General features: G+C 42.0%; 1 protein-coding gene across 1 annotated transcript; it reads left to right on the top strand.

Moving 5' to 3' along the window:
• Positions 1-152: 152 nt before the first annotated feature.
• On the top strand, positions 153-23,933 carry ERP27 (endoplasmic reticulum protein 27). The gene is made up of 7 exons (XM_055566151.1): positions 153-246; positions 812-909; positions 3,128-3,265; positions 16,575-16,691; positions 21,084-21,209; positions 22,797-22,994; positions 23,886-23,933. Exons 1-7 carry the CDS (start codon positions 153-155, stop codon positions 23,931-23,933), a joined length of 819 nt encoding a protein of 272 aa, XP_055422126.1.
• The last annotated feature ends 1,944 nt before the right edge of the window (positions 23,934-25,877 follow it).

Genomic DNA, 25,877 nt, shown 5'->3' with positions numbered 1-25,877 from the left:
CTTATCTCAAAAGTTGAAGGTCCCCCTGCCCTGGAGTCAGCTGCAATGTTCCCAGAGCACAAATTATGCCACAATCCATTAACTGCAGAGTGGGCTGCCCTGAGTCAGAGGCTCCAAACACCAAGGCCAGGGCGTGGAGCGAGAGCAGGAAAATGGAAGCCATGCTGTCCAGATGCCTGTTTCTGTTATTTCTCTCCACATGCAAACTGTCCCCGGAAGTTGCTGCAGAAGTTCAGGAATCATCAGGTAAAAGAAAAGAGCACTTGAGTGACCAGGGGGTGAAAGTGTTATTGGGAGAAGGGAAGGGAATATTGGTAGAACTCTGGGTATTTGTTCCCCAAACCTAGGAACTTTTCAGGAAATGCTAGATAAAGATCTGCCTTGCCTAGTAGAGAAGAGGAGAGTCTGACATCCTTCAGAAATGGGCTATCATGGACTTCCCTGGTGGTCCCATGACTTAAGTCTCTGTGCTCCCAATGCTGGGGGCCCCAGGTTCGATCCCTGGTCAGGGAACTAGATCCCACTACTGCAACTGAAGATTCTGCATGCCACAACTAAGATCTGGAGCAGCCAAATAAATAAATAAATATTATTTTTAAATGGGCTATTATGAGAGGAGTCCCCCTTCCACAAGTTAGTAAAGGAAGAAAGCCTTGGAATGACAAATGCACTCCTGACTCTCTTTGGCCTTAAGAAGAGGAAAAATAGAGATGCCCTTGTGATTTAGAGCTGCTTTTTCTCCACTTGGTACCTGCAAACTCTCTGTCTCTCTCTGTCTCTTCCTCCCACCCCTACCCTCATCTCTGTCTAGATGGTCCTGGTGCCCAGGAACCCATGCAGCTCACAGATGTCCAAGCTGCCATGGAATTCATTGCTGCTGCTGAGGTGGCTGTCATAGGCTTCTTCCAGGTTTGTTCAGATATTGCCACCTGCCCTTCTCCCAGTTCAGTTCAGTTCAGTCACTCAGTCGTGTCTGACCCTCTGTGACCAGAAATATGCTACCTTAAGGGAGCCATGCTAGTCACTTGCTGGCCGGATGATACTGCCTTAAAAGTCAAAGGGAAGAGTCTAATTTTAGCTTGTCAATCAAGATCTCACAATTTCTAGATGTTCCCAGTCTCTGAATCACATCTTTCTCATATTTGTTTTGAGAGTTCTGAGGCTGCTGTCTGGGTCTCCCCATCTGTACATGCTTTGAAGCGTCAGTCAGTATTTTAATTTCCAAGGCAGGGCCCAGAGTAAACCAACTTGTATCAAGCAGGCAACACATTTGTGAGTAGCTGCCTCCAGTCTAGAACCTCTTACCAAGTAAGGAGTCCCCCACTCTTCTTTTGCTTCCCAGGTGGCTCCATGGTAAAGAATCTGCCTGCCAATGCAGGAAACACAGGTTCAATCCCTGGGTCGGGAATATCCCCTGGAGTAGGAAATGGCAACCCACCCCAGTATTCTTGCCTGGGAAATCCCACGGACAGAAGAGCCTGGTGAGTTACAGTCCATGGGGTCGCAAAGAGTCCGACACAACTGTGCAACTGAGCATGCATAAACACTCTTTTTTTTTTTTCATCTGTTTGCTCTGAAATGTTGAATAAGGATGACATTTTGCATATTGAAGGTCTTAGCCAGTCTTCCAGATTGGCTGCCTGCTAAAAAAAATCAACCATAAAGGAAAAGGCATTATTCCAGCATTTTTCTTTTTCTCTGGAGGTAACATCTGGTGATTTCACAGCTAATTAATCCCCTACTCTCTCCTCTCAGACCTTGTCTGTTTCTATTCATTAATTCCAAATCACCATCATCTTGTCTTTTCTGCGTACACAGCTGGAAATAAAATCGATGAGATATAAGTAGGGGAGGAAGACGGGAGTAGGGTGGGGAAGTGGGGGTGAGGCCTGGGGGCAAATTTTTTAGTAATGAGAGATCAGACCTGTAGACAAAAACAGCAGCCTACACTCAGGCAGGAGTGGCAAGGAAGTGGAACTGGAGGAGGGTGCGATAACTCAAATGGCCACCAGGTGTCGCTGTTTGCTCCGAGAGCAATTCCATTCTAAGGAGCAGATTTTTTTAAAAAAGATGAAGCCTTGAAGAACAATTGTTCATAACCTAAAATGAACTCCACACGCCCTTTCGGATGAGCAAAGTGCCAACTCCCTCTACTTGACCCCAGCTGCAAGGCTAACCATGATCTTTTCTCTGAACACATTTCCTTCTCTGGCCAGAGAAATGTCAAGGACATGTTCACGACTGTTTATTGCTCAGAGCTTCTGGGGACGAGGGTCCCATGACTGCAGGGAAATAAGGCCAGCTTGCTGTAGAAGGCCTGGAATCATCATTCAGAACAGGCTTCCCTGCTCTGTCTTGCAGGCCTTGGTTCTAGAGTTGGAGCAACGCCTGAACAGTGTCTTCATGGCTTACACACAGTGGAAAGAGCACCCCAACGTCCTACACAGCCTTGTTAATAAAACTTCTAAGCTTCCACTTTAATTTCTCTTATTTTTATTTTCTCTTTTTTGGTTCTTTTGACAGCACCTATTTCTGATTTTTACATTTCTTCTTTCCTCTACAAATTATTCCCCAAATATTTGCCTCCTTTGGTTTATCAATGACTGTGGAGGCCAACTCTTCAAGTCTTTGTGATTTTGAGATCCCACTCAGCTATTAACAAACTAAAAGTTAGTCATTCAGTCATGTCTGACTCTTTGCAACCCCATGGATGGTAGCCCGCCAGGCCCCTGTGTCCATGGAATTCTCCAGGCAAGAAAACTAGAGTGGATAGCCATGCCCTTCTCCAGGGGAATCTTCCTGACCCTGGGTCTCCTGCATTACAGGCAGATTCTTTACCGGCTGATCCACCAGTGAAGCCCAACAAACTACAAGTTCTATGGTAAAGCCAGATAGGTGTTCTAGACTTAGCCACTATGTCATAGTTACCTATTAACCCACCCAGCCTGGAAAATTCAACCATGTCCCTGAGAAGCCAGCCTACATTTTTAGAGGTAAATGTTGTCTCACTGGACGCTTCGATTTGATAAGTATGAGCATATTTCTACTCCCTAGTCTCTTTCCTCCAGAAACAACCTGTGGGTTTTTTTTCTTTTCTTTTTTTTTTTTTTTTCCCTCTTGTCTTTAGGATTTAGAAGTACCAGCAGTGTCCCTAATCCACAGTGTGGTGCAAAATTTCCAAGACGTGTCTTTTGGGATCAGCACTGCCTCCGAGGTTCTGGCTCACTACAACATCACTGGGAACACCATTTCCCTCTTCCGTCTGGTAAGTCAGGTGGGCAGCTCCAGCCTTCTAGTTCTTCCTTGGGTTGTGAATACACAGACTTCTGAGACCAGAAAGGAGTCTAGATCTTGAATCACAACAGTGATGCCAGCATCAGGGACCATATGAGGAGGATGGCTCAACTCAAGCTTCCTAAACAGATGCTGTCATGAAATAGGAAGAGGCCTGGACTGAGGGTCAGCACATAAGATTTACAGCACTGCTTTGTCACTGAGCATCCATGTGACTTGGGCAAGTCACCAAACACTTTCTTGGCTTCAATTCTTTCATCTATAAAATAAAAGGGGAGTGGGAGGGAGGCTCAGGAGGGAGGGGATATATGTATACATGTAGCTGATTCATGTTTTACAGCAGAAATTAACACAACATTGTAAAGCAATTATACTCTAATTAAAATAAATAAATTTTTAAAAGAAAAAATACCAAGAAAAAAACTACTGCATACAGCGCCATAATTTGGACATGGCATAGCTTAATTAGCCATTTTCCTATTTATAGATAATTCGGTGTGTGTATTAGTCCCTCAGTCGTGTCTGACTCTTTGCAACCCCATGGACTGTAGCCCATCAGGTTCCTCTGTCCATGGAATTCTCTAGGCGGGAATACTGGAGTGGGTTGTCATTCCCTTCTCCAGGGGATCTTCCCAATCTAGGGATTGAACTCAGGTCTCCTGGTTAGCTCTCTACAGATAATTAGATAATCTCAAATATTTTATATTACTGCAGTTCTATAATAAATGCTTTTATGGGGCTTCTCTGGTGGCTCAGACAGTAAAGAATCTGCCTGCAATGTGGGAGACCTGGGTTTGATCCCTGGGTCAGAGATTTTTATATTTTTATATTTCCATATATATATACTTTTTAATATCTTCATATCTTTGAGAGTTTGCTTACATTTATCAAACATATGTTAACAACTACTGGGTTCTCTATGCAAGGTAATGATCCTTAAAACACATTGAGTATATTCTCCCCTCTCATAGCTCTTAAAATATGGTAGAGATTGTAAACATAACATACAAGTATCTATAATACAAACAGCATTACCATGGGTAAAATATTGTGTGTGTGTGTGTTAGTTGCTCAGTCATGTTCGATTATCTGAGACCCCAGGGACCTCCAGGCCCCTATTTGAGCCCTCCAGGATCCTCTGCTCATGGAATTCTTCAGGCAAGAATACTGGAATGGGTAGCCATTTCTTTCTCCAGGTGAAACATTACAAGAGTTTAACTGGTCAAAGCAGGATAGGCACTAAATGACTTGGCCCAAAACATCAGCTTTGTAACCCATGATCCAAGTTCTGGCTGAATGGCCTTAAGAGTTATTCCACATTCTGGACCTTCTGTATTGCCTGCACACATTAAATCCAGAAATGTGCAAAATATAAAATGCCATTTTCTTCCTTTGAGCCATCTCCCAAACCCCTACAGTTTCCCTGTCTCTTTTACAATGAAGAAAATCAACAGTAGGTTAAGAAGATTTCAGTGAGTATTGGAACACAGTTCCTTTGTTCCCTTCTTAAGGACGTTCTCAGTACTGACATCAACACAGTTTCTAATGTTAATGCCATTATCAACAGTGTTAAGGGTAATATATTCTAATAAAAAGAATAAAAAATGGATTAAAAAAAAAAGCAGAGTAGGAATTCTGACCAAAATAAGTTATGAAGGAGACAACTGAACTGGGATTTAAAGAACAGATAAAATTTGGACAACATAAAGGAGAGTTCATGGCCAAAATGGGGGAAAAAAATTAAACTTGGGAAAGAGTGATCAAGCCAACTTGACTGGATCTCAGGGAACATGTTTTGGGCAGATGAATAAAAGAGCAATTTGATTGGAACCATATTGTCGAGAAATTTGAATACCAGCTTAATGAGTTTGCACTTAAGTTGACTGGCGCTGGGCAGCCCCTCAAGCCTTTAGATCAGGGGAATAACATGAACAGAAATGTGTTTGCACAAGATTATTTTGGCAGCAATGAGTCAGATGGATGATTAGGCAAAAAATACAAGAATAAAGAGAACTTTTATTAGGCTGACGAGATAGATCGTGTACTAAGGATCTGCAGCGAAGAGGAAGCAGCAGAAAGTGAAGAAAAGACATCATATTCTCTCTTTCCTTGACCTGGGAGCCTGCTTCTCTGGGTCCATCTCTTCTTTTAGTCTCCTTGAGTTCTTCTCTTTCTCTGTCCACGCTACTGCAAGGATCAGATATCAAATTATGGAAAGGAGGAGAGGTTGGAAGTCACAGTATCTAAGGAGTAGTGAGGTTATAACAGAAGTAGGTATTTCTGAGGCTTTCTTTGGTTGTTGAGTTTATATTGTTGGTGGAATGTCATAGTGAAGATGACCAGAGTCCACTGGAAATAAGAAACTGAGCAGACATTAAAGTTTCAAAATTTCTGGTCTGAATGTCCTTCCCTCTCCTCTTTATCCTCTCTCTCTCTTACATTCTTCATCCAAATCTCTTTAAAATGTATTTTGTATTGTCTTCAGCTTTCTTTAAGCTCTTAATACATTGTTATCTAATTTGCATATCACTCCATTAAAACTGCTTTCAACCAGGTCACCATGGCTTCCATATCTCCAAACCCAACCAACATTGTTTAGATCTTATTTTACTGACCATTTATGCCATATTTGACATTGTTAGCCACTCTTTTCTCTTTAATATTCTCTCTTTCCTTGATCTAGGAACCTGCTTCTCTCGGTCCACCTCTTCTTTTAATCTCCTTGAGTTCTTCTCTTTCTCTATCCACACTACTGCCTGACCCAGTGCTCTTCCCAATCAAAGTTATAGAATCCATGGAGGCAGAGACTGTCTTATTCACTACTTCAACCACTGAGCATTTAACAGCATCTGTCAGGACTTCCTTGGTCGTCTGGTGGTTAATAATCTGCAATTCCACTACAGGGGCATGGGTTTGATCCCTGATCAGAGAACTAAGGTTCTGCATGGGGTGATCTGTGGCCAAAAATAAACTAAAAATAAATTTAGGTAAGCATCTTAAAAAAAAACAAAATAAAAAATAAAAGTGCCTGCCCAGCAGGTACTCATAAATATTTGTTGAATAAATGAATATGTGCATGAATCATTTTTTTTAATTTTTGAAAAAGGCTTTATTTATTTAGAGCAGTTTCAAATTCAGAGCAGAACTGAGAGTAAAATGCAAAGATTCCCCTTATATCTCCTGCCACACACATCCATGGCCTCCCCCATCAGCAGCATCTCCACCAGAGTGGTAGACTGGTCACAGCCGATTAGGCTACACTGAAATGTCATAACCACCCAAACGCTATAGTTTACATCATAGCTCACTCTTGGTGTTCTACAATGTATGGCTTTGGACAATGAGTAATGGCATAAACCTATTGTTATGGTATTCCAGGATTTTCACTGCCCTTAAATTCCTCTGTGTTCTGCCTGTGAATGAATCAATGAATGAATGAATGAGTAAGTCTTCAGTAACAGGATCTTTTCTTATGTTTGACGGTTATGTGTTTGTTGAGAATTTGGCATGTTTTATCCCTAGCCTAGACCTCTCCATGATTCAGATGCTTGCTGGATATAACTATTTGAATATCCTCATAAATACTGCAGGCCTGGAGTTTGAGCAAGCTCCAGGAGTTGGTGATAGACAGGGAAGCCTGGTGTGCTGCAGTCCATGGGGTTGCAAAGAGTCAGAGATGACTGAGCAACTGAACTGAACTGACTGACTGCAGTCTTCACTTAGTCAAAACTGAATTTGTCATCTTCCCTCGCTGTGTCACGTTCTTCCCACGAAAACACTATTTTACTGAATAGCTATGTTCATTCAGTCTCTAGTCTTTGCCGATCATACCTCCCACCCTGTATTTGGAACCTATGTTCTCCTTCACTCTTCTTTTTACTTTCTATTACATCAGTTTATTCAGGCACCATCAAAATATTTGTAGAGACACAAAAAACACAAGTGATACTTCTGAAGGAAGACAGTAATCAACAATATTGAGTTCATAAATGTAAGGGAAAGGGTTAGTGGCTCAATTATGTCCAACTCTTCAGGACCCTATGAACTGTAGCCCACCAGGCTCCTCTGACGATGCAATTCTCCAGGCAAAAATACTGGAGTGAGTATCCATTCTCTTCTCCAGGGGATCTTCCTGACCCAGGGATTGAACCTAGGTCTCCTTCATTGCAGGCAGATTCTTTACTGTCTAAGCTATGAGGGAGGTCCCTTAACAGCAATGAAAACTCAGTGTTGCCGCTGGTGAGGCTCCGTGATAGAAGTCTGATTTAGCCAGTCCCACAGCCATGGCCATTACATGTTGTTTTTTTTTTTTTTTTAATTTTATTTTATTTTTAAACTTTACATAACTGTATTAGATTTGCCAAATATCAAAATGAATCCGCCACAGGTATACATGTGTTCCCCATCCTGAACCCTCCTCCCTCCTCCCTCCCCATTCCATCCCTACATGTTGTTTTATTATCCAGTTAATACTTCCATCTTTATTAAATAGATTGAAGTATTTTCTGTGTCTATAGCTGCCCGAATCTTACTGTTGCTCCTGTATTATTATTATTGATTCAATTAATGTACTGATGGTGTTATGCACAAAATTGACTTTTCCTCTGCTCTTTCTATTTTGTTCCTCACTTAGACTCTTAGCACCTTTGGCATAAACATTTTAAATACCTTCTTAATAGGTTTCCATTCACTATTTCTTATTCAGTTTCTAGATTGGTATGACAATGATGGATTTAAAATGGACATTTGACCATGACACCTCCTTCTTAAAAAACTCTTCAATATCCCCCCATATTACAAGAACAAAATCAAGACATTTAAATGTGTAGTTTTTATGACCAGGCCACTACCTGCTTCTCCATTCCCTTTTCTAGCACATTCCCACCCTAGTCTCTACCATTTCAATACCCAACTATACACAGTATGAGGACATGATTCTATCATGTCACATGGGCTATTTCTCTGCCTAGAATGCCAGCCCCTCTTGGGCCCTTTTCTCTTAGGCTCACCCAACCAACTCCTCCTCATATTCCAGTGAATCAGTTCCAGCAGCTTATCCTTCAGAAAGGCTCCCTGGAATCTCCAAATTGTCCTAACTACTCTTCTAAAGCTTCCCAGGTCGCACAGTGGTAAAGAATCTGCCTGCCAATGCAGGAGATGCAGGAGACTCAAGTTTGATCCCTGGGTCAGGAACCCCTGGAGGAGGAAGTGGCAACCCAGTCCAGTAGTCTTGCCTGGAAAGTCCCATGGACCAGAGGAGCCTGGCTGGCTACAATCCATAGGGTCTCAAAGAGTCGGACACGACTGAGCACGGACAGAGTTTCTGCTAAAATCCCATGTAACTGACCACTTTAGAGTGCATGTCGTGTATTTCTGTGTCTGTTTCACCTTTACCCTACTAGACCATGATCTTATGCAAGGCAGGAACCATGACTCATTCATCTTTGTGTCCCAAAGGTCTACAGTAGGTCTCTGGTACCTCGAAGACACTCGGAAAGTGTTTGAGGAATTTACTCACTCCCAAAACTCTGAAGATGCCTGAGTCCCTTCAGCAGTTCTTCCCCCACCTGGACAGAAGCTGCTGGTTTGCACTGTAAAATAGGATTAAATCAAATCCTTCTGTGAAGAGTTTTGGTGAGAAAGATATAGACTATGTATAAAATAGACCAATAATAGGGTCTTAGTGTATTTCACAGGGAGCTATATTCAATATACTATAATAAACCATAATGGAAAAGAATATGAAAATACACATACATTATATATATAAAATCTAAATTGAATCACTTTGCTGTATACCAGAGACTAACATAATATTGTAAGTTAACTATACTTCAGTTAAAAAAAAAAAAAGATGCTTTTTTAAAGAAAGATATAGAAGGTTACACTAATGCATTTCCTGGTACCGTTGAACTATTTGTAGCAACCTGTCCATACAAAAAACTCCAATTAGCTACAGATGCACAAGTACTTCTTTCCCCGTTTGTTGTTTATAGTCTTATGAAAGCCTGATTTAAAAGTCCTAGTTCCACCAAGATACACATTTGGGAAGAAAAACAAGTGCTTGTTGCTTCCAGTGTCTCTGCAGGTTTTACGACCTCTAACGAGCGCTTTAACTTTGTTTACAATTTATTCTCTACAAAGCCCTGTTGATGACTTCCCAGAGCTGCTCGCGCTTCTTTAGAATCTGCTGGTTGTTTCCCACCAGTGACAGACCTACTCCAAATGAACTCTTGGAACCCCTGTGGACAAGGTTATTTATGCGCCATACAGAAAACAAGCACCCTGCTCCATTGGCAGGTCTGTGGTGACAACTCCTAGATAAACATGTTTTCCTCAGTTTCAGTTCAGTGGCTCAGTTGTGTCCGACTCTTTGCGACCCCATGAATCACAGCACGCCAGGACTCCCTGTCCATCACCAACTCCCAGAGTCCACCCAAACCCATGTCCATCGAGTCAGTGGTGCCATCCAACCAGCTCATCCTCCTGTCGTCCCCTTCTCCTCCTGCCCTCAATCTTTCCCAGCATCAGGGTCTTTTCCAATCAGTCAACCCTTCGCATCAGGTGGCCAGAGTATTGGAGTTTCAGCTTCAGCATCAGTCCTTCCAATGAACACCCAGGACCCATCTCCTTTAGGATGGACTGGTTGGATTGCCTTGCAGTCCAAGGGACTCTCAACAGTCTTCTCCAACACCACAGTTCAAAAGCATCAATTCTTCTGCACTCAGCTTTCTTTATAGTCCAACTCTCACATCCACACATGACCACGGGAAAAACCGTAGCCTTGACTAGACGGACCTTTGTTGGCAAAATAATGTCTCTGCTTTTTAATATTCTGTCTAGGATGGTCATAACTTTCCTTCCCAGGAGTAAGCATCTTTTAATTTCATGGCTGCCATCACCATCTGCAGTGATTTTGGAGCCCTACACTTTCAAAAATTCAGTCCAAATTTTACTAGGATTATTATTCAAGTTTTTGGGATAATTTTTTTAAAAAAGAACATCAACCAAAGCTGTTCTCTTTTTTTTAGTGTTTTCTTACATTGAGGTATATTTAGAAGTTTGGCATTAAACAAACTGAGGCTTTTAATATACTCAAAAAAATACCATACAGTGTGACTGTGCCCTTCAGAAGAGGATCCCAGTGTTTAGAAATGATAATCAGTTCCTGTGTCCTGTAGGGGTGGTCTGGGAGTGAACAGATATACTTACACAATGGACATGGTCTTCACGGATTCCTGCCCGTTGGTCTCTGTGGCTCTGTGTAGACCCATTAGGAGGCCCTTTTACGTGTGCAGTTAAGACTTCTTGACACTGGGAAATGTGAACCAATTGCAGATCTTCTGATACTTTCTTTTATTTAAGATCTAGAATTTCATCTGTTTGTTTTAGAGCCTAATTTATGATAGGCACTAGAATCTGATGAAATTATTATTATCATCCCTGTGTGCACTTAGTCACTCAGTCGTGTCTGACTCTTTGCAACCCCATAGACTGAAGCCCACCAGGCTCTTCTATCCATGGGATTTTCCAGGCAAGAATACTGGAGTGAGTTGCCATGCCCTCATCCAGGGGATCTTCCTGACCCAGGGATCGAACCCAGGTCTCCATCACTGCAGGGGGATTCTTTACTGTCTGAGTCACCAGGGAAGCCCATTATCGACCCTGCATTATCAATAAAGAAACTAAAGTTCCATGAGCTTGATTCTGATGTCTAGACTCTCAGAACTATAGAGTCACAAACATCTAACTCATATGCAGCATTCTCCAGGCCAGAATACTGGAGTGGGTAGCCTTTCCCTTCTCCAGGAGATCTTCCCAACCCAGGGATCAAACTCAGGTCTCCTGCATTGCAGGAGGATTCTTTACCAGCTGAGCCACAAGGGAAGCCCAAGAATGCTGGAGTGGGTAGGCTATCCCTTCTCCAGCGGATCTTCTCAACCCAGGAATTGAACCGGGTTCTCCTGTGTTGCACGTGGATTCTTTACCAACTGAACTAAGAGGGAAGCCCATATCCAGTATGGCTGACTCCAAAGCTACCTTTTCTACCTTATTATAGTGACTTTCTACAGTATTTAACTCTGAAAAAAGCCTGTTTTTACTCCTATATCGTACCTACTCTAATGCTCCTCATTAAATAAAGCCTTATTAAATAATGCTAAAGAAAACAAAAAATGTTTTTCCTAAACAGTTTCTCTCTCCCTAGCACTATTTAATCAAATCCCCATCTTATTTCTCAAGATTTAACCTAGGCATGACATATTTTGGGTTTTCCCAGGTGGTGCGGTAGTGAGAAGGAAAAGGCAACCCGCTCCAGTATTCTTGCCTGGAGAATCTTGCCCAGAGACAGAAAAGCCTGGTGGGCTGCTGTCTGTGGGATCACACAGAGTCAGACACAACTGAAGCAACTTAGCAGCAGCAGTAGTGAGGAATTCACCTGCCAGTGTGGGAGGTATAAGAGACGTGGGTTGGATCCCTGGGTCAGGAAGGTCCGCTGGAGTAGGAAATGGCAACCTACTCCATTATTCTTGCCTGGGAAATTCCATGGACAAATAAGCCTGGTGTGCTATAGTCCATGGGATCCCAAAGAGTCAGACATGACTGAATGACTGAGCACACACACACACACACACACACACATGTATGACATATTTTGGCAAAGAAATTTCAGAATTAGCCCATACAGCAAATTTCCACTGTAAGAACATGTTTAGAAATAAGCTGAAATAATAAGTGGAAATATGAGTTGACAGTTATATGGGAGAGAAAAGAGTGCAGCATTTGCTATATTTATGGAATGCATCAGTCTGTAAAAATAGTTCAGGCCAACTATTTAAACGTGACTGAGAAAAAATTAAAATGTCGTGTATGACAACTTGTCTGTGTGAGGACACAGCTTGTCTTAGCACTAGTGTGAAGTCCCTCCCCACTCTCCCATCCAAGCACTAACCAGGGCCGACCCTGCTTAGCTTCTGAGATCAAGTGAAATCCAGGGCATTCAGGGTGGTATGGCCATAGACAGCCCCCTACTCTCAATAGGACACACTGTTACCCTAATCCTGTGTTGAATAAACCGTAAGCCTGTCCTAAAATGGAATCTCAGATATTATTTGAATGTGTACCTCATTTTGAGTATTTTCCATCACTTCTATTTGAAGAAATAGAATTAGTTTAACTTTGACCCAACGGGATAGTAATAGAAATAGAGTAGAGGCATCCTTTCACGCCTTTCACAATTATTCCTGGAAACCTGTTATAAGAAATGCACCTAGCCAAGCAGAGAATCAGAGCAGAGTACATAAAAATAAACTGATAAGGAAGGCAATAAATAAGATTTGCCAAATTTTAAAATATTTTTCTAAAGTATATATATATATATGTATTTATTTTTGGCTGCATGGGGCCTTCACTGCTGTGCACGGCTTTCTCTAGTTGTGGTGAGCAGGGACTACTCTCTGGTTGCAGCGTGTGGGCTTCTCATTATTGTGGGCTAGAGGGCACGTGGGCTCGGTAATTTCAGCTCGCAGGTCCTGGAGTCCAGGCTCAGTGGTTATGGTGCATGGGCTCTGTCGCTCTGCAGCATGTGGGATCTTCCTGGACCAGGATTAGAACCCATGTCTCCTGCATTGGCAGGCAGATTCCCAAGCATTAAACCACCAGAGAAATCCCAAAGTATATATTTACCAAGTATATGGTAACCAATTAGCTTATAAAAACAAACCCCAGAGACAAGAGGGCATGTACTGAACAAATGATTTCTCCGTGGTAGCCAAGATATTTAATATTGTAGCTGGTGCAAACTAAAACAACTTTAATGTTTTACAAAAAGCTGGGTTGTTAATTACAGGAATCTACCAGAATTAATTCAAAGGAGTATTGCCGAAATACTAACAAACAGCAAAGGAATGATGAAATCCATTGGTATGATACAGTGTCTGACTCATATAATAATCTACATCTGATACTCTTGGGGAACCTCAAAATTATATTGTAAGGTAACAACCCTTCTGGTTTACTGTTTCTGTTTTTCTTCTGGTGCCCCTTTTCTTGAGGAGAAAAATAATATGATTTTTCAAGGAAAATTCTTTCCAAAAACTGGAAAAATATATTAAAAAATATTTTCTCCCATTCTGGGATCCAGGGTCGGATTTTCTTTCCAGGGCATTATGCAAATACATTCCCTTTACAGAAGGGAGGTTTCCTGTTTAAATGTTTCCAGGAACCCTACACATGAGCGCTCCAGAGTTTGTTGGTTTAAGAAATAGAGAAATAATCAGGTATGCTTCATTTAAAGAGCCATGACCAATTGGAGAGGCTTCGGGAGGATGGCTTTTATGAAAGATCTTCGCTTCTTAGAGAATGTTATCACCACTTCACAAACTCTGCCTCCCATATACTGCATTCCTCAAGTCCAGAGCCACCTGGAGTAGCTGGCATTTCCTGTTCATCCTGTTCTGGGAAATGCGAGGGTTTGCCGGGAAAAGAGAGCGGCGAGGGAGGAGCTCCTGGCTCTGAGCACGGTTCTATCCACTGTGGTGTAGACACCAGGCTTCCAAGTTTCTAGAAAAATAACCAGAAAGTATTTAAACATGTTAAACATAAAAAGGACCCTGGTTGTGATTACAGTAATGATTCTGATGGTTGTGCAATTAGCAAAACCTTAGGAAGGAAACGTACATTGCTAGGTCGCTTCAGTCGTGTCTGACTCTGCAACCCCATGGACTGTAGCCCGCCAGGCTCCTTTGTCCATGGAATTCTCCAGGCACGAATACTGGAGTGGGTTGCCATTTCCTCCTCCATGGGATCTTCCTGACCTGGGGATTGAACTTGTATCTCCTGCCTCTCCTGCATTTGCAGGCAGATTCTTTACCATTAGCACAACCTGGGCATTATGCAGCTTTAAAAATCCTTTGTGCTCACTTTCTTTCTCCTGGAGGAGAGGGATGGGAGAAGGGTGGGCGAGGCCCCACCTAGGATGACTTTTTCTCCTGCTTTCATAGTTCTCTCCCAGGCTTTCTCTCCAATAGTGTGAATTTTAAAACAATTAAATATGCAAAGGGAACTCACATTTTAAAATATCCTGTAGTTTCGATGATTTTTTTTTTCAAGATTCTTTTTTTAAAGACAAATATTTTCTGTACTTTGGCATTTATGTATTTCATAAGTTTGAGTTGTGGAAAAAAAAAAACCACACAATCATAAGGTGAGTAAGTCGCCAGTTGAGTGAATGTCAGCACTTCTGGATCTCAGCACTTTGGTGTAGTCAAAGCATTTTAAACAAAACAAAACAAAAACGCACACTAGTTATAAACAAAAAGGTTGATGACTACATTGAAATTAACTTCTATTCATATGCAGTTACTATTAAAATAGTCCCCAGTGAGAAAAGATATGTAATATAGAACCATAAAGGGCTCATATCCATAATATGTAAAACATCTTCAAATCAACAAGGAAAGGATCAACTCAATAGAAAAATAGGCAAGTGACTTGAACATAAACTTCAAAAAAGATGATATATAACTAGTTAATTGGGGAATTAGAGGTTAAACCACAATGAAATACTACCACATATTCATCAAAATGAATAAAATTAGAAAGGCAGATAATACCAAGTGCTGGCCAGGATGTGAAGCACTGGGATCTTTCAAACAGTACAGATGCAAGTATACATTACTATTCATTTAAGAAAATAGCTTGGCCTTCTCTCCCAAATAAACATCAAAATGCACATCAAAAATATACATATCCTATAATTAAAAATTTCAATCCTAAATACATGCTCAATAGATACAGAGGCATGAGTTCCAAGAGAAATGAACAAGAGAGTTCATTGCAGCATTATTTTAATAACCAGAAACTGGAAACAACCTCAATATCCATCAGTAGTAAAATAAGATTTTGCATATTTATACAATGGGATACTATTACAGCAAGGAAAATTAACATATTACAGCTATATGCAATAATATGGATAACTCTTAAAAACAAAATAATTGAGATACACACAAAAAAACCATTGCCTGTTTCCACTTACATCATTTTTTTTGTGCATCGCCACTGCATGTGGGATCTTAGTTCCCCAGCCAAGAACTAAACCCACACCACCTGCATTAGAAGCACGGAATCTTAACCACTGGACCACCAGGGAAGTCCCTACATAATATTTTTAAAAAGAAACTCAACTGTAATAGAGAGATGCATTTTTAAGCAGTAAAGCTATAAAGAATGAAAATCGTCATTGTAAAAGTCAGGATAATGGTGAACGTTGGCAGAAAAATAACGGATTATAAAATGGACATGAACTTGAGCAAACTCTGGGAGATCATGGAGGACAGGGAAGCCTGGCGTGCTGCAGTCCATGGGGTCGCAAAGAGTCATACACAACTTAGCTACTAAACAACAACAATAGAAAGATCTCAGAGGGCTTCAGACATTCTGGCAATATTCTATGTCTTTCCCTGAGTGGTGGTTCCACAGTTGTTTACTCTGTGACAATTTTCTGAGCTTTATATTTTCCATTTTGTGCTTTTATCTGCATGTGTGTTTTATTTCACATTAGAAATGTATGTAAATAAAACATAAATCTGATCCTCTAAGTGGCTCCCCTTGCCCTCAGGTTAGAATTTAATTACTTATCTTGACCTCAAGGTTCTTTGGGAATTTGCCCTGCCTACCCCATTGCCCTGATGGCTCAGATCCTAAAGAATCTGCCTGCAATGCAGAAGACCTGGGTTTGATCCCTGGGTCAGGAAGATCCCCTGGAGAAGGAAATGGCAACCCACTCCAGTATCCTTGCCTGGGAAATCACAAGGATAGAGGAGTCTGGCCAGCTGCAGTCACTTTCCACCCCGCTGTCCATGTGTCTCTCCTACTGCACTTAACATCCACTGCTATAGTCGAGCTAACCTAACTGCGGCTTCTAGAACAGAACGTCTGTCATCTTTTTGCCTTTTGCAAACACTGTTCGTTATTTAAAACTCCCATCCCATCCTCATTCATCTGACCAAGTCTTAGCCGTTGATTAGGAGCTGTCTCTTCCTGGAAGCATTTCTCCTCTTCCTTAGGTGACATACAGGTCTGTGATGATACTTGTCACCTTCTGTGGGATGTTCCTGTTTACTTCTCTGTGCCCCACAGGACAGTGCATTCCTCGAGGGCCAGAAACCTTTACCTTTCTGTCTTTGGAGCTTGAGTTAGTGCCTGATTTGAGGTTAATAGTTCAGAAACATTTATTGATGACAGAACAGTGACAATTTTATCCTTTCTGTGTGATCCAGGTGGATAACAAACAACTGGATTTAAAGGGTGAAGACTTTGAAAGCATGGATGCCACCAAGTTAAGCCGTTTCATTGAGAGCAACAACCTCCACCTGGTTACAGAGTACAATGCTATAGTAAGTAGCCCCTGTCTCTAGACCTGGAAGTCCTTTTGTCAGGGAGGGTAATTGCCTTCATAGGAGAAATCTTTTCCTCCAAGCATTCTGATCTTTTAATGAATAATAACGGTTATTATTGTTGTTTAGTCACTAAGTCATGTCAGACTCTTTTGGAACCCCATGGACTGTAGCCCACCAGGCGCCTCTGTCCATGGGATTTCCCAAGCAAGAGTACTGGACTGGATTGCCATTTCCTTTTCCAGGGGATCTTCCCAACCCAGGGATCAAACCCAGGTCTCCTGCATTGCAGGTGGAGTCTTTACCAGCTGAGCCACAAGGGAAGCCCAAGAATACTGAAATGGGTAGCCTATCCCTTCTCCAGTGGATCTTCCCAAGCCAGGAATCAAACCAGGGTCTCCTGCACTGCAGGCAGGTTCTTTACCGACGGAGCTACCAGGGCAGCCCATAATAACAGTAACCACCATTAAATCAACTCGAAATTGTTTATATTGCCATCCCTACTACAACCCTTAAGATTGATAAACTTGTTCCTACCCAGCAAAGAAAGAAATAGACAAGTGAGATGACACGTTACATGACAAGTAAGAGAGTCAGAATGCAAAGTTGAGGTGACTAATCAAAAACTTCTGAGTTTGGTTGCAAGAGAGTTCAGTGAAGCAACTCTGATGTGACCAGCATTCTAGACCATGCTTCTCAAACAAGATGGCAAGCTTGCCACAATTGCAAAAATGCTGAAGGTCAATTTTTTTTTCCTAAAGCATTAGAGACCAATATTTTTATAAAATACAAATGAGCTGTTTAAAAACACTGATCACATATTTGGATGTTGCAGCAATGTAAAATTTCTAAAAAGTTTTTACACATCTATTCCCATTTTCTGTGTCTACCTCCTTGCAGACTCATGACCAGCAGTTCTGTCGGGTACAATTGGCACTTGCCTAGACCCTCCTGGAGTCTCAGGTTTCTTTCTGGGTGTGTTCCTTGGTTGTTGCATTCTGTCTACAACCTGGGTGAAGGTGTTGGTCCACCCGTCCGGATAATCTTCTGGCCTTCTAACACCTACAGCTTATAGAATTACCTTATATGTCCTACCTTTTACCTTCCCGAACTTACATCATTAAGTGATGGAGTGTTGATTTCCAGTGATCTACCTCGGCTCCGAAATGCTGCATATTCTCTCATAACAGTACTTTATATGCATGTCATGCTTTTCAGAACTAACAAAACCCTTTTATGTCACTTTTTCATATAATACTTACATATTTTTTTGAGGTAGAAGAGAGGAGATTATTATGTCCATTTTATAGAGGAGGGCTCTCAAGTTCCAAGCAACATTCAATATTACACAGTAAGTAGAAAAGAAGGCAGAAAATTTGATGATGCATGAAGTCATATTGTCTATTTCCATTTTATAGGAGAGGAAACGGGAGTTCAGAAAAGTGAAGTAACTTCCTCAAGCCCTACAACTTGTCATTTGAAGTTCAGTGACAGCCCTGTCCACTTGACCCAGCATTTTTCACGACTGATCTGTCTGACTGAGTCCTGTGGTTTTTCCATTCCCCCACATAGCCTACAACAGAAAACACCTCTCTTCCTGTTGACTACATTCCTGTCCACCTCTCACACCATGTTTGTCTCCATAGAATGGTGATCCCATTTCCACTTCTGCTAAGATTGCAAACACATGCATCCCAGGGTCACTGGTAGCAATAATTTAAAAGGCATTGAAAAGCGCCTAGACCACTATCATTCTGGTCATTGTCTATAAGGCTACCAGGAGTGCATTGGGGACCAGAAAAGATGATCCAGTGCCAGACATAAACCAGTGCCTGGTTTATGACCCAGGGTCCTGGAATTCCACAGGTGAATGAGGGCAGAGGCAAAGACTAGCCTTCCTAAGTTCTGATGATTGGGCCGTCTCTCATCTTAGAGAACAATGACACATTTTGTTAAGTTCTACATTAGAGGTGACACCAACTCATATCAAGAAGAAATTAGGAAAGAATTTCTCCAGAGAACCAAGTTTTATCATGACTTTTTCATTTCCCAAAAGTACCGTTTTTCTCTTATTGAGACCTGCTCACACTACTATGGTTATTTCTCATCTGTTTCTGGTGCAGAGGTTTGTACCACTAGCAACTGGACAGAAATCCCCAGTCCCATAGTTGACCTCCTGTGCACTGGTAATGCATACACTCAACACTTGGCTTCAAGATGAAAATCGGACTGTGTCTATTAGGATTAAACTCATCATTTCTGCAATGTTCAATCTCTTCCTCTATCCTTTCACTGTATCATTTGACTCTTTAGCTTTGGTTTCTTGACTCTTCCCAAGATTTATCCTCTATCTCTGTTCTAGAAGGGTAGATTGCATGCTATAAATTTAAATAACAAAACAAGAGACAATTATTTAAATTTCTAATCCTCCAAATTTAAAATTGAAGCCCTGTTTTAAACTACAGGGAGAAAGTTTCTGGAAAGAACTTATTGGATCCTCCTTGCCTACACGTCAGCCAGTAGAGCTGAAAATTCTCTACAGGGTAGTATGTAGCTTCTGCTGCTACTGCTAAGTCACCTCAGTCGTGTCCAACTCTGTGTGACCCCATAGATGGAAGCCCACCAGGCTCCCTGTCCCTGGGATTCTCAAGGCAAAAACTCTGGAGTGGGTTGCCATTTTCCTCTCCAATGCATGAAAGTGAAAAGTGAAAGTGAAGTCGCTCAGTCATGTCTGACTCTTAGGGACCCCATGGACTGCAGCCTACCAGGCTCCTCCTTCCATGGGATTATTTAGTGACTCCAGTTCCCATCATTTTGGGACTTTGTTCATTAACCTACAGCTCTCTCTGTGCACATGCTAGTTTTACAGCAATACTTTCTGTATTTAGAAGGGAGAGGTAAGAAGAAATGGGATTTTGTTTAAAATAGAGACAGTTGCAGCGCTGTTTCTGAAAAGGGAAATGAAAGGGGCTAGAGTCATAGTTTTACAGTCTCCCTTCTCTCCTCCCTCTGCCTCACAGCTGTCTCCTCCACTCGACCATCCACAGCCTCAGGGGAAATCACCATCTCTAATCAGCAAAGAAGGGCCAAACTTCCCATCTCCTGAAGCAGTTATCTTACGGCTGACCTGAAATGAACTAACTCAACCGCGCTTAGGGCTGAGTTGATTTTGTTGAGGTTTTGCCATCAGCTGAATAGGAGTCTCATGGATAGTCTCATGTATAGAGTCTCTTGTATAGAGTCTGTACTTAAAGAGTACTGTACTTAAAGAGTCTGTACTCTGTAAGTACAGACTCTCAAGTCACTCTGCCTACTGAGAATTCCAGCTCATCACTTATGTGACTTTTGGAGATCTTGCACCTCAATGTCTTTATTTATAAAACTGGGACTTTGAGGATTAAATTAGTTATTATACGTAAAGACCTGAAAACACTACCCAGCACATCATCAGCACTCAAAAGTGTACACTACTAAGAAGGATTCAAAATCCTATTTTAAGTGTATCTGGCTTCTCTTGGTTTTTCATTTGTTTTGCTTTGTTGTTTTTTTTTTTTTTTTTTTTTTTTGCTGTGCTAGGTGGCCTAGCAGGATCTTTGTTCCCTAATCAGGGAATGAACCCACACTTCCAACAGTGAAAGCTTGGAGTCCTAACCACTGGACCACCAGGGAATTCCCAAAATCTGACTGCCCTTGCCACATTTCAAAAGGGGTTGAAAAAAGTGACTAAAATATTCCATGGTATATTTGTTGTCTAATGATGCATAACAGTTTACTCCAAAATGTAACAACTTAGAACAGAAAAATAATTGATTATCTCATACAGTTTCTGTGGGTCAAGTTTGGGAGTGGCTACGGATGGGGGCCTCTGATCCCAGGGGCTCATGTGAGGTTGCAGCCATTGGTCAGGGAGGCAATCACCTGAAAGTTTGATGGGGGCTGGAAGGTTTCTTCCCAGATGATTCAGTCACCTGATTGGCAAGTCAGTGGTGGTTGTTAGCAGGAGAACTTAGTTGCTTCATAGGACCTATGTGAATCTCTTCCCAGGGCTGGTTGAGGGGACAGTATAAGAGAGTAAGTGATACAGGAGAGAACAAAGCAGATGCTACTATGTCTTCTATGACCTAACCTTTGGAGGTCACACTGCATCACTACTGCAGTATCCCTTTGGTTACTCAGCTCCACCCTGTTCAGTGTGGGGATGAGGGATCTACTAAGTTGCATGAAAACTAGGAGAGTGAAACTGATCCAAAGCCATCTTCTAGGAATTGCCATTGGTGTGATGGGTGGACAGCTATCGTTTATGGTCCAATGTACCTAGTCATTGAGTCGCCACTAATATTTTTTCCCCTCCTTTTCTCTTTCATTCTGCTTTAATACATTTCAATTTGCCAGACTGCAATTGGCCTATTCAATAGTATGATTCCAATTCATCTTCTACTGATTATGAACAAGGCCTCCTCAGAGTTTGAAGAAAACTTGCACAGATTTCAGGAGGCAGCTAAGCTCTTCCAGGGGAGGGTAAGTCTGGACGGGGAGATTCCCTTTTGAATAATCAGCTGTAGGACACCAGAAAAAGAGAGATGGGGCTAGGGAAGTGAGAGAAATGTGGAAAAAAATTATGGTTAAGAGATAACGAAGGGAGAACTGGAGTATAATAAATCCCATTACTCTGCCTTAAAACTTAAGATGTATTTTAAACTGTTAAAGATGTATTTAATCATATCTTCCATTAGCAGTAAGTCTATTTCTTTTTTATTCATTGATGGTTGGACAAAAAATAGAGATCCAAAGAGACTGAACATAAAAATCACCTGTTAGTCATGATAGCTTCATGTATCTATGCTATGCCAAGCAGCTTCAGTTGTGTCCGACTCCTGGTGACTCTATGGCCTGGTAGCCTGCCAGGCTCCTCGTCCATGGGATTTTCCAGCCAAAAATCCTGGAGTGGGTTGCCATGCCCTCCTCCAGGGGATCTTCCTGACCCAGGGATCAAACCCATGTCTCCTGAATTGCTGGCAGATTCTTTACCACTGAGCCACCAGGGAAGCCCCGTGATTTATTTACTCTTACTATAAACTCTGAAGTTTTAGACCTCAGGGCTTATTTCTCACATAAAACACATATCTTGTACCTACTGCCCACTGGATAAGCAATAAATATTTTTCTTTCCCTTCCCCACTTTGTGCAGTTCTGCTTATGTCACTGAAATAGTAAAACTTCAACTACTTCAAGTCTACTGCATTGAACTAGAGACCTCAGTGATGGGCTGTTTGGTAAAAAAAAAAAAAAAAAAATCTTTCTGGTGGTTGTTTCCCTAACACTGGAAGTTTTCAGTGTTACTAAATATAGATAACTCTCTAACTAGACTGTTATCAAGGAGATTTCCTCATTGGGCAGAAGGTTTGATTTAATAATATAAAATAGTTAACAATTATTTACCGTCTGAGCCACCAGGGAAGCCCTATCAAGCACTTACTATCAGTTCAGTTCAGTTGCTCAGTCGTGTCCGACTCTTTGTGACCCCATGAATCTCAGCACACCAGGCCTCCCTGTCCATCACCAACTCCCGGAGTTCACTCAGACTCATGTCCATCAAGTTGGTGATGCCATCCAGCCATCTCATCCTCTGTCGTCCCCTTCTCCTCCTGCCCCCAATCCCTCCCAGCATCTTACTATATATACTAAAAAGTATATTAGAAATATTATGTATTCTCTCATTCAGTCTCCCCCCAACAAAATCCAATGAGAACACTGAATCTCAGAGAGGCCGAGTAATGCACCCAGAGTCAGACAGCTAGAAAGTACTAGAGGCAACATTTAAAAAGAATTCTCCATGTTTAGCCATTTAGATCATACTTTCTCCCTTAGCTAATCATGAAACTGTCTTCCAATGCTATGTTCTTAAAATTAAATAGACCTGATCCAAAGGGAAAAAACTTAAAACAATGCAAAGTAAAAGAAGAAATTCATTTTAATTCAATGAAGATTTAAATTGTGCAGCACAGACCCTAAGTTCAATCAGTGTAAACTGCAACCATCACCAAGTGTCTCTTTCTTCCAAGGACCTCAGACAGATCTTTCTCTTTCAAATTTCCCCAACTGCAGATTCTTTTTATTCTGGTGGACAGTGGAGTGAAGCAAAATGAAAAGGCGATATCATTTTTCAAACTAAAGTTGTCTGAACTGCCTGCTTTAGCAATTTACCAGACTCTGGATGATAAGTGGGATACATTGCCTATAACAGAAGTCTTAGTAGAGCAAGTGCAAAATTTTTGTGATGGATTCCTGAAAGGGAAGGGATTGGTAAGTATGAAACTGCAGGTAAAGCAAGTTGAGGTTTTTTTTCCCTTTCAGTTTAGTTCAGTTCTGTTGCTCAGTCATGTCCAACTCTGTGCAACCCCATGGACTGCAGAATGCCAGGCTTCCCTGTCCATCACCAACTCCCGGAGCTTGCTCAAACTCATGTCCATTGAATCAGATCCATTTTACCTCTCAGTCCCTTTAATTTTCTGTTGAATAAAAATTCTTTGACCTCCACTGGATTTGATTAAAAGTAAAGGAGTGGGAAGATATGGTGGTCAGGATCGAGACTCTTTTTAGGATGTAATCATGGGAGTGAGTGAACGTTGCTCAGTCATGTCCGACTCTTTGTGACCCTATGCACTACATTCCATGGGATTCTCCAGGCCACAATATTGGAGTGGGTAGCCTATCCCTTCTCCAGGGAATCTTCCCAACCCAGGGATCGAACCCAGGTCTCCCGCATTGCAGGTAGATTCTCTACCAGCTGAGCCACAAGGGAAGCCCAAGAATACTGGAGTGGGTAGCCTATTGCTTCTCCCAGGGATCTTCCTGACCCAGGAATTGAACCGGGGTCTCCTGCATTGCAGGTGGATTCTTTACCAACTGAGCTATCAGGGAAGGCCATAGTCATGGGAACCAAACCAAAATAGAACTCCAAAAGCACTTGGGGGAAGATCTTGCATATTCAAAGGAGCTGAATTTTGGATTTTACCATTCTGTGTACAATATTGATGGGAAACGAGTCAAATTCATATGAGGAGTTCATGAGATAACAGTGGAAGATGGATTTAGGGCTTTCAAGAGGGATTAAATAGCTCAATTTGTTAATCTCAGAGTTCAAAAACAAGATTGGGCTCCAGAGCTGAATATCCATGTCATGATGTTTTTCAGAGAGAAAATCATGAAGCAGAAGAGAAGACGTCAAAGGTGGAACTCTGATTGCTTCCCTGTTTCTTCTGCATACAATCAAGTAACTACTTTATGCTGAATAAAAAGACTCAAATCTCAGAGACACTAAATAACAGACTCACCAAGCTTCACATACAAACACACACACACACACACACAAAACTCCAGTTTGTTCCTTAAAATCTCAATTACTCTACTTGCCCTTTCTTTTAAATTTTCTATATTCTCTACTACCCATCTGATTTTTCTCTTCTACATTCATACTGAGGGGACCCATACACTGGATGGAAGTTTTAGGAGAAACACTGTGCTTTTGCTGTCAAGTGGAGGGCAGGGGAAGTTGGGGAATGGGGAGCATTCCTAGAGGGAGACTGTTCTGATGGGTCATTTAATATTGAATTCATACTGCACGAGACTTACATACAACCTCTTGTAGAGCTGCCTAAGGGTTGAAACCCTACTCTTCATAAGCCCTTGTCCCTCTCTGACTCAGAGCCAAGGACACAAACATGGTTTTAGACACCTTTCTGGAATTGTCTTCATGCCAGAAGTCTAACGATATTTCCAAGTCTCTGAACTTGACAGAAAAAGACCGTGTACAACTCTATGCTTGTTTGCATTCCTAACTCCCCATATGAATCAACAACCACATGATAAGTTAAAAGCCCTATCTTATAGGAAAAGGCTGGCATCTCTTTGCAGACCTAACCTCTCGTAAATACCCCCTGCCCAGCTCAGCAGAGTGGACCTCCCTCTTCAGTGCCTACTGTTTGGAGTCAGGCCATGAGCCACCTCTGTGTCATTGTTCCCCGTGGGTGGGATGGGAGCTGGTGGAGATCATCCTGCAGGACCACTGGGATAAACATGATAGTGGAGCTGGGGATTGAACTAGGGAAGAAGTTGGGGAAGAGGGGGGAAGAGAAGTGGGACGCTTGGCCCCTGGAGACGAGCTGGGGCTGACTGAGTATGGATTATTGCAGATGAGGTGTGCGATCCAGCCCATGTGGGACAGAGGGAGAGTTTGGCTGAGTGTCTCTGGCCCACAGGCTGTTACTGTCAACACACAAATGCTGCATTGTTCCCAGGAGGCCTTTGGCTCCGAAGGAAAGTGCCCAAGTGCTGAAGAGCTGAAAAACCACAGTGTATACCTAAGGGCTGGTCCAAGTGGGGAACAGACACTGAAAGACTTAGTTGTTCCTTTCTGGGGGAAAAACTCCATGGCCTGTGAGCTGGGAGTTGGCTGCTGGCTGGGAGTCCATGAAAGCAGCTGTGGAGGGCACGCCCCTCGGCAACATGAGACCAGCGGATTCCAAGGAGGCAGACCCATCCATCCACAGGGCTGCTGAAAACCACCCAAACAGTCTCCTGCTTGAGGCTGAAAAATATTCCTGGGATAGGCACATCCCAGAAGCTGCCCTTTGATCCTGCGAACCAGAACTCTTGACATTTACCATCAGGAAATTCTTCCTGATATCCTGCTGAGGTCCACTAACCACACAAGCTCGTTTCTTCTAACTTATACTGCATGGAAATTCCTAATGGCTGCCAATCACCATCTCTAAATAGTACCTTTAACTCCTTGCTAATTGCTCTTAAACCTTCTTAACCTGTCTTCTTTCCTCCATGTTCATCGTAATCCAAACTTTTCACCTTTTTAAAAAATTTCCAAGTCATTTGATTGACTTTATTATTTTCTCTTTTCCTCTCTTGTCAACATTCTCTGTCTTCTGCTTAAAAGAATGGGATTCCAAACCCTGTAGGTATTTGGTAAATGCTAACACATAAATAGGAGATCCAACCAGTCTATTCTAAAGGAGATCAGTCCTGGGTGTTCTTTGAAAGGAATGATGCTCAAGCTGAAACTCCAGTACTTTGGCCACCTCATGCGAAGAGTTGACTTATTGGAAAAGACTCTGATGCTGGGAGGGATTGGGGGCAGCAGGAGAAGGGGATGACAGAGGATGAGATGGCTGG

Source organism: Bubalus kerabau, chromosome 1 (genome assembly GCF_029407905.1).
Source record: "Bubalus kerabau isolate K-KA32 ecotype Philippines breed swamp buffalo chromosome 1, PCC_UOA_SB_1v2, whole genome shotgun sequence".
NCBI classification, from domain to species: domain Eukaryota; kingdom Metazoa; phylum Chordata; class Mammalia; order Artiodactyla; family Bovidae; genus Bubalus; species Bubalus kerabau.
This window is presented reverse-complemented; position numbering and strand designations above follow the sequence as displayed.

What these genes read in the sequence shown, in the direction of transcription:
- ERP27 (XM_055566151.1), top strand. Translation starts at nt 153, where the DNA reads ATGGAAGCCATGCTGTCCAGATGCCTGTTTCTGTTATTTCTCTCCACA. An exon ending in CTGTCATAGGCTTCTTCCAG is followed by an intron (nt 910 to 3,127) that starts GTTTGTTCAGAT and finishes TCTTGTCTTTAG; the next exon opens with GATTTAGAAGTACCAGCAGT. An exon ending in TTACAGAGTACAATGCTATA is followed by an intron (nt 16,692 to 21,083) that starts GTAAGTAGCCCC and finishes TCAATTTGCCAG; the next exon opens with ACTGCAATTGGCCTATTCAA.